General features: G+C 45.3%; 1 protein-coding gene across 1 annotated transcript in view; it reads right to left on the minus strand.

Annotated features, from left to right (window-relative positions):
* Positions 1–933: 933 nt before the first annotated feature.
* LOC139465252 (cyclic AMP-dependent transcription factor ATF-7-like) overlaps positions 934–13267 on the minus strand; it is a 28073-nt gene continuing 15739 nt past the window's right edge. The window contains exons 4-11 of the mRNA XM_071246929.1: positions 11890–12005; positions 11157–11506; positions 8573–8891; positions 7129–7334; positions 6917–6988; positions 6227–6323; positions 2583–2700; positions 934–1360 (exon numbers count right to left, since the gene is read on the minus strand). Coding sequence (XP_071103030.1) covers positions 1188–1360; positions 2583–2700; positions 6227–6323; positions 6917–6988; positions 7129–7334; positions 8573–8891; positions 11157–11506; positions 11890–12005 — 1451 coding nt within the window. The 3' untranslated portion in view covers positions 934–1187. The remainder of the gene's footprint in view (positions 1361–2582; positions 2701–6226; positions 6324–6916; positions 6989–7128; positions 7335–8572; positions 8892–11156; positions 11507–11889; positions 12006–13267) is intronic.

Here is a 13267-nt window from a genome sequence, read left to right on the forward strand (position 1 = left end):
TATAGTGCACCAAACAAAGTCCTAACAGAGGTAATGTGTGCCAGTTTGGCACTTCTTGTTACTCAGGAACAATACGACCCACCCTGTTGCTGTCAACAGAGGCTTTCAACTGTGCCCCACCTCTCAGTCCTGTCTCTCATTCTCTGTCCATCTTGTCTCCACGACCTCTTGTGAATGTACTGGGATATACACACAACACAGCCTAGATAACCACATGTATACCTGCTCAGGTATTGACCCCCATGCTTATGTAGCATACAGGTTCTAAATGACCAGGAGGACCCATGTCTATCTTTCCCAAAGTTACCCTGCTTGGGCCGAGATTTGTGTATCAAGTTACCATGTTTGGGACCATATTTGTGTATCAAGTTACCATGTTTAGGCTAAAATTACCAAGCTTATGTAGATTAAAGTTAAAATGCTTGGGCCTCTGTGTTTGTCTTTAACCGTATGATAACACATATACTACACACCTGAGGTCAGATCCTGCCCTATACTGTACTTGGGGCTTTGCCCCCGGCTGTCCTGGATAACACAAGCCGCCTGTGTCATGCCCATCCCTAGACTAACACAAGACACTTGTGACTGACCCATCCTTGGGCTGACACAAGACACTTGTGACTGACCCATCCTTGGGCTGACACAAGACCCCTGTGACTGACCCATCCCTGGACTAACACAAGATGCTTGTGTCTGACCCATATCTGGACAAACACAAGATGCTTGTGTCTGACCCATCCCTGGACTAACACAAGATGCTTGTGTCTGAACCATCCTTGGGCTAACACAAGACGCTTGTGTCTGACCCATCCCTGGACTAACACAAGATGCTTGTGTCTGAACCATCCCTGGGCTAACACAAGACGCTTGTGTCTGACCCATCCCTGGACTAACACAAGATGCTTGTGTCTGACACATCTCTGGACTAACACAAGACGGTTGTGTCTGACCCATCCCTACGCTAACACAAGACCTCTGAGTCCCTGGGCGAACACAACAAGGTCGTGGCTGACCCCACCCTCGGCTAACACAAGCTTTGGTGGAGAAGACATGAGAGCAAGATAATGACACAAGCACTCTCTGACACAACGTATCACATGTCTTGGTATAAGTTGCTGTTCCTGTAATTCAAACACACATCTAGATGAGTAAAGTCTTTGACAGTCTTTCCTGATGAACTAATGGTGTCACTTTTTGCCAATTTCCTGTGATGCTACGATGTGCTCTGCCGAGACTGGAATGACGGTGATGCCTGATGCCATAGTGATGGCCTCGGTTGCCCCGGCAACTTGGGAGGCTGATACTTCGGATGAGGTGATGGTAGGTATACTAGCAGAAGCACCAGACTCCACTAGGTTTACTGAAATTGAATGAAATACCCATCTGACCTTGGTGACAACAGTTCAATTCAAAACTAAGGTGAGGTGATTGTTTGTTTGTTTGTTGTTCAATGCCGCACTTAGTAATATTCCAGCCATATGACAGCGGTCTATAATAATCAAGTCTGGGCCACACAATCCAGTGATTGATATCATGAGCATTAATCCACACAATTTGGATGCATCATGCATCAACCAAGTCAGCAAGCCTGACAACCCGATCCCGTTAGTCGCCTCTTACGACAAGCATATTCGCATTTTACGGCAAGCATGGGTTGCTGAAGACCTATTCTAACCCGGATCTTCAGGTATGAGGTGAGGTTTAACATCACCTTCAAGATTTTGGCACTTACATAGAGACATGCATGCAGTGTGTGTGTGTGTGGCTGCTTCAACTAAAGTACTGTCGGAAATACTAGAAAAAAGATTATTTTAATTATTACAAATCATAGGGCAATGAAAACAGCCTATATCAAAACTACACAAATCTACCAAGTTTAGCCTATCTGACATTGTGCTTAGCCTGAAAAGGTACTTATGGGTAAAATGATGACAAACTGACTATTCAGTGATTGTAATTATGAGCAACGATCCTTGCCGTCAGAGTACGTTGACACAGAAGTAACAGAATCACCAAGCCTAACCACCCGATCCACCAAGTCATCTCTTACGACAAGTATTGGTCTGTGGGTACCAAGTCGAACCTGGAATCCCCAGGGTTTAGAAATGCTTATGCTCTGAGGAGCCATTACACGAAAAATGAGTGTTTGTGAAGTAATTTTTAGAAAAATGTTCTCTGAAGTGAACCAAGATGAGTAAGTGAGGGACTATGGTTTTACGCCGTTTTTAGCAATTTTCCAGCAATATCACGGCGGGTGAACCAAGATGAATGTTTAAGATAGAAAGAATATCTGTTATCTCATAGTGAGTATCATTTTACACAGATTACCAATAAGTCTTTGCCTCTTACACCATGTGGGTGGTCGGGTAGTCTAGTGGTTAAAGCATTCGCTTGTCACACAGAAGTCCCGGGTTCGATTCCCGACATGGGTACAATGTGTGAAGCCCATTTCTGGTGCCCCACCCCGATATTGCCGGAATATTGCCAAAAGTGGCGTAAAACCATAATCACTCACTCACTCTGACATCATCTAAGTTAAAATACCTATAACACTTCTGTCAAAGGACCTATGAGTGACCTACTTGTGGTTAAGGCGAGGTGACCTTGAGACTTCTGCTGGAGGGTGATGGGACAGTCTTTGTGTGCCAGGAGCAGCGTCTTGAGCTGGGCCACCTCCCCGCGTAGCAGGCTCACCTCACTCTGGCAAGACACAGCATACAGGTGTAGGGGCATACAGGTGTAGGGGCATACAGGTGTAGGGGCATACAGGTGTACAGGCATACAGGTGTACAGGCAGGTGAAGGGGCATACAGGTGTACAGGCATACAGGTGTACAGGCAGGTGAAGGGGCATACAGGTGTACAGGCAGGTGAAGGGGCATACAGGTGTACAGGCATACAGGTGTACAGGCAGGTGAAGGGGCATACAGGTGTACAGGCATACAGGTGTACAGGCAGGTGAAGGGGCATACAGGTGTAGGGGCATACAGGTGTAGGGGAATACAGGTGTAGAGGCAGGTGTAGGGGAATACAGGTGTAGGGGCAGGTGTAGGGACATACAGGTGTAGGGGCAGGTGTAGGGGCATACAGGTGTAGGGACATACAGGTGTAGGGGAATACAGGTGTAGGGGCATACAGGTGTAGGGGAATACAGGTGTAGAGGAATACAGGTGTAAGGGCATAGAGGTGTAGGGGCACACCGGTGTAGAGACAGGTGTAGGGGCATACAGGTGTAGGGGCATACAGGTGTAGGGGCATACAGGTGTAGGGGCATACAGGTGTAGGGGCATACAGGTGTAGAGGCATACAGGTGTAGGGGCATACAGGTGTAGGGGCATACAGGTGTAGAGGCATACAGGTGTAGGGGCATACAGGTGTAGGGGGATACAGGTGTGGGGGCATACAGGTGTAGGTGCATACAGGTGTAGAGACATACAGGTGTAGGGGCATACAGGTGTAAGGGCATACAGGTGTAGAGGCATACAGGTGTAGAGACATACAGGTGTAGGGGCATACAGGTGTAGGGGCATACAGGTGTAAGGGCATACAGGTGTAGGTGCATACAGGTGTAGGGGCATACAGGTGTAGAGGCATACAGGTGTAGGGGCATACAGGTGTAGGTGCATACAGGTGTAGAGGCATACAGGTGTAGAGGCATACAGGTGTAGGGGCATACAGGTGTAGGGGCATACAGGTGTAGAGGCATACAGGTGTAGGGGCATACAGGTGTAGAGACATACAGGTGTAGAGGCATACAGGTGTAGAGACATACAGGTGTAGGGGCATACAGGTGTAGGGGCATACAGGTGTAGGGGCATACAGGTGTAGGGGCATACAGGAGTAGGGGCATACAGGTGTAGAGACATACAGGTGTAGGGGCATACAGGTGTAAGGGCATACAGGTGTAGAGACATACAGGTGTAGAGACATACAGGTGTAGGGGCATACAGGTGTAAGGGCATACAGGTGTAGAGGCATACAGGTGTAGAGACATACAGGTGTAGGGGCATACAGGTGTACAGGCATACAGGTGTAAGGGCATACAGGTGTAGGTGCATACAGGTGTAGGGGCATACAGGTGTAGAGGCATACAGGTGTAGGGGCATACAGGTGTAGGTGCATACAGGTGTAGAGTCATACAGGTGTAGAGGCATATAGGTGTAGGGGCATACAGGTGTAGAGGCATACAGGTGTAGAGGCATACAGGTGTAGGGGCATACAGGTGTAGAGGCATACAGGTGTAGAGACATACAGGTGTAGGGGCATACAGGTGTAGGGGCATACAGGTGTAGGGGCATACAGGTGTAGGGGCATACAGGTGTAGAGGCATACAGGTGTAGAGACATACAGGTGTAGGGGCATACAGGTGTAGAGGCATACAGGTGTAGAGACATACAGGTGTAGAGACATACAGGTGTAGAGGCATACAGGTGTAGGGGGATACAGGTGTAGAGGCATACAGGTGTAGAGACATACAGGTGTAGAGACATACAGGTGTAGAGGCATACAGGTGTAGGGGGATACAGGTGTAGAGGCATACAGGTGTAGAGACATACAGGTGTAGAGACATACAGGTGTAGGGGCATACAGGTGTAGGGGGATACAGGTGTAGAGGCATACAGGTGTAGAGACATACAGGTGTAGAGGCATACAGGTGTAGGGGCATACAGGTGTAGGGGCATACAGGTGTAGAGGCATACAGGTGTAGAGACATACAAGTGTAGAGACATACAGGTGTAGAGGCATACAGGTGTAGAGGCATACAGGTGTAGGGGCATACAGGTGTAGAGGCATACAGGTGTAGAGGCATACAGGTATAGAGGCATACAGGTGTAGGGGCATACAGGTGTAGAGGCATACAGGTGTAGAGGCATACAGGTGTAGGTGCATACAGGTGTAGGGGCATACAGGTGTAGAGGCATACAGGTGTAGAGGCATACAGGTGTAGGGGCATACAGGTGTAGAGGCATACAGGTGTAGAGACATACAGGTGTAGAGGCATACAGGTGTAGAGACATACAGGTGTAGAGACATACAGGTGTAGAGACATACAGGTGTAGGGGCATACAGGTGTAGGTGCATACAGGTGTAGGGGCATACAGGTGTAGAGGCATACAGGTGTAGAGGCATACAGGTGTAGGGGCATACAGGTGTAGGGGCATACAGGTGTAGGTGCATACAGGTGTAGGGGTATACAGGTGTAGAGACATACAGGTGTAGAGGCATACAGGTGTAGGGGCATACAGGTGTAGGGGGATACAGGTGTAGAGGCATACAGGTGTAGAGACATACAGGTGTAGAGGCATACAGGTGTAGGGGCATACAGGTATAGGGGAATACAGGTGTAGGGGGATACAGGTGTGGAGGCATACAGGTGTAGAGACATACAGGTGTAGAGGCATACAGGTGTAGAGACATACAGGTGTAGGGGAATACAGGTGTAGGGGGATACAGGTGTAGAGGCATACAGGTGTAGAGGCATACAGGTGTAGGGGCATACAGGTGTAGAGACATACAGGTGTAGAGGCATACAGGTGTAGGGGCATACAGGTGTAGGGGGATACAGGTGTAGAGGCATACAGGTGTAGAGACATACAGGTGTAGAGGCATACAGGTGTAGGGGCATACAGGTGTAGGGGAATACAGGTGTAGGGGGATACAGGTGTAGAGGCATACAGGTGTAGAGACATACAGGTGTAGAGGCATACAGGTGTAGAGACATACAGGTGTAGAGGCATACAGGTGTAGAGGCATACAGGTGTTGGGGCATACAGATGAATAGATATGTATACAGGTAAATTCAGTAAGTTCAGTAAGTTCAATAATATTTGATTAAAAACATGTCTGTTCCTTGGTATTCTCAGTATTCAAAGTCATCTTTCACCTAGAGTTTGTGACTAATAAGGTAGATATATATTGGTAGTTACCTGTAATCTAGAGTTTGTGACTAATAAGGTAGATATATATTGGTAGTTACCTGTAATCTAGAGTTTGTGACTAATAAGGTAGATATATATTGGTAGTAGCCTGTAATCTAGAGTTTGTGACTAATAAGGTAGATATATATTGGTAGTTACCTGTAATCTAGAGTTTGTGACTAATAAGGTAGATATATATTGGTAGTTACCTGTAATCTAGAGTTTGTGACTAATAAAGTAGATATATATGGTAGTTACCTGTATATTTAGAGTTTGTGACTAATAAGGTAGATATATATTGGTAGTTACCTGTAATCTAGAGTTAGTGTTTTGGAGCTCATCAGCTTTCTTCTCGAGGTTGTTGATCCAGTGTTTCCGTTTCTGCCGACATCTGGCTGCTGCCGCTCTAGAAAACACATACATCACCATGACAAGCACCTGGCTGATGACACCAAGAAAACACATATGTAACCATGACAACACGTGGTTGCCGCAGGTCTAGAAAACACATATGTCACCATGACAACACCGTGCTCCTGCTGCTCTACAAAACATATACATAACCATGACAACATCTGGCTGCTGCCGTCCTAGAAAAACACTTACATCCCAAGGACAACATCTGGCTGTTGCTGTCCCAGAAAACCATGTTACCATGACAACAGCTGGCTTCTGCTGCTCGAGAAAACACATACATCACCATGGCAACCGCTGGTTGTTGCTGTCCTAGAAAACACATGTTTCCATGCCAACAACTGGATGCTACTGCTCTAGAATAAACTAACATCAATATGACAAAACCTGGCTGTAACACATACATCACCGTGACAACACCTTGGTGCTGCCTCTGTAGAAAAAGACATGTAACCATGACAATGGCTGGTTGCTGCCACCCTAGAAATCACACACATAATGCATCTCAGTGGATCCCTTGACAAGAGGTCTTTATCAATGTTAATCTTTGTTCTTCATCTTGTCAGACAGAGAGTAGATATTTACCGGTTTCTCTCTAAAAACTTCCTTCTCCTCTCGTCAGCATCATCGTCCACACTGGCTCTTTTGGACCGTTTTCTGGAAGAGAACCACACAGTAGATGTACTCAACATGATAAGACAGATTACCTATAATCACAGGAAAAAAGCAGGTGTTCTTTGGCTTCCTTTGAGTAGTATAATACAATGTACACTGCTTAATGATTGGCGAACACCTACATGCTGAAGCCGGACTCGGAGAACTCTCCGTCTGGAGACCCGACCGGGGAGTCCGACTGGGATCCTGACACAGTATCCGGTATATAGATGGATGTGGAAGGTTGGGAGGGGCTGACGACAGACGTGTGCAGCGTAGGCAAGGGAGCAGGCTCCGTCTTTATTACAGCCAGAGATGGGGTGTTCTGCTGAATTGTCTGTTTTAAACGCTGGAAACACAAAATCAGTTTGTAAAAGATGAATAGGTACATAAACCAAATGGTTGAGAGAAAGCTTCATGACTTCTCCAGGATTTAATACCTGTTCTCAATGACCTTACATTTAATACAAGATCTTCTTACCAATTAGTATTTATGAACCCAAGTCAATGAACCCACATGTTCAATGAACAACTTGGCATAATCTTAGATAAACCGTATTTGCTGTATTAAGCACCCTTCTCCAATAAGCAGACGCTGACCAATCTTGGCCAATCTGTAAGTAATGTTTATTAGCACCCCTGTACAAGCCTGGAAGTTTATGACAGAATAAATTTCTTATGTATATTAGGCTAAAAAAAATAATAGTCTTGGTTCTCAGACATATCTCTTGGTTATAAAGTTTGCTGCACGTTTCATTTTTATTTCCATACTTAAAAAAAACAAAAATATCCTAAGTTCAACAGTAGTCAAATACTGTATTCCAGTATTTTACTCTTCAAGGAATACATTTATGTAGGGAGGCCCTTTCCCACAACTATTTATTTGGTTACACATCTGTTTATTTGGTTACATATTAGTTTGAACAATCAAACAACACCAAAAAAACACCACCCACCCGCATTATATTTTCAAAAGCCATTGCCTGAGAATGAATTATTATATTTTTCACCATTTCTCACAGAAAACAGTAGTGTTGAAGGGGATGTAATAATATTGCCTAGTAACTATTATCCAAAAGTTTTATAAATGGCTGACCTAAATTTGTTTACTACTGCTCCATCTCTGACATTTAACCTTAATAACTCCCCCCCACCCCTCCCCCACACACACATGACCTACCTAGTTGTTCTATATGAAGGTACAAGTGTATGTTCTGAAACATCACATTGCAAGATAAACAAAGAGGTAGAATCCAGTCTGCTGTGAGTGAGTGAGTGAGTGAGTGAGTGAGTCCGAAGTGATGCAGGTCTCAGACATTTGCCACATTGCCGAAATCCATGAGCACGGGTATTGTGCTGACAAACCTAGAAATACAATCGGGGCGAACCGGGATTCAAAACCACAATCACAGGATTCTGGTGTGCCCAAGGGATGCAACTCTGCACAGAAATAGCAGTTCCTTAAGATGACTGGGCCACCTCTGTCCCGTTTTGTCGAATGACAATATAATAATCATTAGTAATAATCATCACTACTTTGATACTACAGCATCTAACTAACTGCTACTGAAAGTTCTCTGCCCTGACCTGTTTCAGCACCATGGATGACGTGGGGGTAGTGACCGGCGCTGTGGTAACAGGCGTGGTTGGTAATGTTGCTGCACTCGGTGCCTTCTGTTGTATGACGATGCCCTGTGGTGATGCCGGTTGCTGCTGCTGTTGTTGTTGTTGCTGTTGTTGTTGCTGTTGCTGTTGTCCCAAGGGTCCGATGGTGGCGGGGATGTTGACGGGCACAGTCTGCCCTGAGGGAAGCTGGAGGTAGACCTGCATGGTGTACACTTGCTGCGCGGCGCTCGCTGAGGTGGTTGGCAACCCCGCCCCTGACTGCACCACCGCAACATTTGACCTACAACATGGACATACAGCATCAACATTTGTGTACACAGCTGACTGCACCACCGCGACGTTTGACCTACAACACGGACATACAACATCAACATTTGTGTACACAGCTGATTGCACCACCGTGACGTTTGACCTACAACATGGACATACAACATCAACATTTGTGTACACAGCTGACTGCACCACCGCGACGTTTGACCTACAACATGGACATACAACATCAACATTTGTGTACACAGCTGACTGCAGCACCGCGACGTTTGACCTACAACATGGACATACAACATCAACATTTGTGTACACAGCTGACTGCACCACCGCGACGTTTGACCTACAACATGGACATACAACATCAACATTTGTGTACACAGCTGACTGCACCACCGCAACGTTTGACCTACAACATTGACATACAACATCAACATTTGTGTACACAGCTCACTGCACCACCGCGACGTTTGACCTACAACATGGACATACAACATCAACATTTGTGTACACAGCTGACTGCACCACCGCGACGTTTGACCTACAACATGGACATACAACATCAACATTTGTGTACACAGCTGACTGCACCACCGCGACGTTTGACCTGCAACATGGACATACAACATCAACATTTGTGCACACAGCTCACTGCACACCGCGACGTTTGACCTGCAACATGGACATACAACATCAACATTTGTGTACACAGCTGATTGCACCACCGCGACGTTTGACCTACAACATATAACATCCACATTTAGCTTAAACGTATGTCGCCGGATATATTGAGGGTTAGTTGCCAAGAGTTATCTCTGTTTCATTTTACGGACGCTTCATCTCTCAATCTTACTCCTGGTTGTCTTACCAGCAGTATCTCGTGCTAATACCTGGGATGTGACGTGGACACTTTCAAATGCCACTTTATGTCACGCCATTGTCCAGGGAAGACATTCTCTCTTCCTCAACTCATCAATTCATGTTGATGTGATTTATATATTTTTACAGGTATGTACCCTTGTCTATCTACTTTCTTTATGGAAATCTAGTCAATAGAATAGGTAACGCGATTGTAGAAACTAAATCATTAATGTTGTAAATTGTGAATATCATACTCGGTCAAAAGGCATCGCGTTGCATGAGATTACTAATTCAAACACTAAGTTTAAAGCACCATCCTGTAAGTAAGATTGTGAGTGAAAGATCGTGTAAGTTCCATTCGTTTATCATGTATATCATTCATATCCATGGTATTAACTTTGATGTTATATGACTGTAGCTCCACCTGATACTCATACATTGTTGTTTAGCATCAAACAAAGAAACATAATATGTTCCATCGTTTCATATGCTGTCTTCAACAGACAATATAAGGATCAATCTCATTAAAATCAGATCTTAATTCTCACTACCGCTAAACAAAGATCTGAGGACATCCTGGGTCACGTCAGACCAACCAATGGAATGAACAATCAGAAGGCAGTTTTCTCGTTCTTTACGGCACTAATTTCAAATTGGCGACTACGCTTCGAAACATATTTTGACAAATTCTCGATTAAAAATTTGAAACCTGAACAAAAGAACAAGAATAGTTAATAGATGGTCTAGATTGTATGGATTCGGTCATTAAACCCATAACTATCATTCCGACTGTCACTTTCATAATCTGGTAAGCGATGCTCTGATTGGTCAGATGAAAGGTCGTTCTGACGTGACCCCTAATGGGATGTCCTCAGATCTTTGTTTAGCGGTAGCGAGAACTAAGATCTGATTTGAATGAGATTGTATAAGGATTGATGTTGTGATCAAATCGCCATCACCCAAATCACAGTCGGACTGCCCAATCCATTTGGTCGCCTCTTACGTGCCAGGGTAGTAACAGAGGTCAAACTGGGAACAGTACATCACTATAACTTTACTGCTTTGTGGAACAGGGCCCTGAAAAGTCAATACTGCTTCAAATTACATGGTGACCAGAGCTGGTGATGTCTGAACGTGAAGCAGTACATCACTATAACTTTACTGCTTTGTGGAACAGGGCTCTGAAAAGTCAATACTGCTTCAAATTACATGGTGACCAGAGCTGGTGATGTCTGAACGTGAAGCAGTACATCACTATAACTTTGCAGCTATGTGGAACAGGGCCCTGAAAAGTCATTACTGCTTCAAATTACATGGTGACCAGAGCTGGTGATGTCTGAACGTGAAGCAGTACATCACTATAACTTTGCAGCTATGTGGAACAGGGCCCTGAAAAGTCATTACTGCTTCAACTTACATGTTGACCGGAGCTGGTGATAATGTCTCGGAACATGAGCTGGACACCACAGGTTTGGCTGGGGACATGGTACTGTCTGCCGCTTGGGATGTGGAGCGGACATGGACGTCTTCATCCGAGGTTGTGGACGATGGTTGTGGGATGGCTTGCTTGGAATCTTGTCGCCGTCCAGACAGGTCTAGAGCTTCCGTTTCCTCGATGACGATGACCCCACTTTCCTTGTCCACTTCCTCTTTGATGGACAAGGAGGAGGTGAGCTTGGGTACCTCGATGACCGAGTCGAGGCGTGACGGGTCAGGTGGAACTGGAGTGTTGAGATCATTGGAGTGGGGACCTGGAAGTGGCACTCCCTGAAAACACCACAAAAGGTTTGTTAATATGGCAAAGTTAACCCTAACTTCCATTTGGTGATAGTGGCACTTGCTGAAACAGCAGAATAGGTTTGCTCATTGAAGCAATGTTGACCTTTAACTTCTCCCCTGTAGTAGCACTTGTTAAAAAACAGGCAAATAGGTATGCATATTTAGACGGAAAGTTGACCATAAACTTCTGTCTCCCATCCTAAATGATACAGTATTATATCTTCATCTCAATTCCATTATGATAAATACTCATTCACCTCAAAGTCATGTATAACTTTGTTTATCTGACAATGAAAACCCCCTTTCTCCAGTGATTAACCATGTTACGAGACATGGTTGGACTCCACAAGAAATGCTTGATGAATGCCTACCTCGGGCAGGTCAGCCGCCTTCTTGAATGCCTCTTCAAATGGGTTTTTACTGAGTTCCTGGAACAGGCCTATCTCTTCACAGTTTCTCAAGAACTTGGTTGGCGTTGGCGTCTGGTCTGCACAACACAGCATGTCACAAACCGAGATCAACTCACTGAATACGTACAAGGACATCATCAAATGTGTCAGCTATTTGTTTGTTTATTTGTTTGTTTGCTGTTTAACGCCACACTCAGCAATATTCCAACTATATGATGGCGGTCTGTAAAAAATCTAGTCTGGACCAGACAATCCAGTGATTGACATCATGAGCATCGATCTACGCAATTGGGATCGAGGCCATGCATCAATCAAGCCTGACCACCCGATCACGTTAGTTGCCTCTTACGACAAGCATAGTCGCCTTTTACGGTAAGCATGGGTTTCCGAAGACCTATTCTACCCCGGGTCTTCACAGGTGAGGTGAGGTGAGGTGAAATGGGGTTTAACGTCGCGTCCAAGATTATTGCACTTATATAGCGACGTGCATGCACGTGTATGTGTGTGTGTGTGGCTGCTTGTACTAGTCCGGACTGATGCCGATTTATAGTGCTAGCTCACTGAGATACCATGCCGCAGTTTAACATGAATACCCCACTCAGACACAGTATACTGACTCCGAGCCGACCAGTCCTTGTTTTAGCCCCTTAATGCCGAGCGCCAGACAGGGTAACAACAAGTACAATCTTTTAACGTCTTTTTGTATGACGCGGCCCGGGATCGAACCCCGGACCTTCCGCTCTCCGGGCGGACGCTCTACCACAAGACCACGGAGGCGGTCTCTTCACAGGTGGTGAGGCAGCAAGGTGATACAGGTCTCAGAAAATACATCTACATTTAGTAAGTGAGTGAGTTTGGTTTTACGCCACTTTCAGCAATATCCCAGCCATATCACGGTGGGGGACACCAAAAATGGGCTTTCCACATTGTACCAATGAGGGGAATCGAACCTGGGTCTTTGGTGTGATGGGCAAACGCTTTAAACACTAGACTACCCCATATCGACAGTGAAGCCAAAGAACGGAGTCTTGTGCTGACAAACCAAGGATCATAATCATGATAATCTAGCCTAACATGTGAAGAAAGCCAAACTGGTGTGCAAAGGAAAGTACAAATTCATGGTTGATGGTAGCTAAAAATCGAACAAACAATAAATGGTTATTTATTGAGTGATGTATTTGAGACAGGTATCATCATGATCATAGGCGATGTAACATGCATCATATCTCACGACAGATGATGTGCATATGACGTCTCATGAAATATGGGGGTCGCAATTTAACAGTACATAGTAATGAGAGTGAGTGAGTGAGTATGGTTTTACGCAGCTTTTAGCAAT

Source organism: Haliotis cracherodii, unplaced genomic scaffold (genome assembly GCF_022045235.1).
Source record: "Haliotis cracherodii isolate W230 unplaced genomic scaffold, xgHalCrac1.p SCAF_18, whole genome shotgun sequence".
NCBI lineage: Eukaryota > Metazoa > Mollusca > Gastropoda > Lepetellida > Haliotidae > Haliotis > Haliotis cracherodii.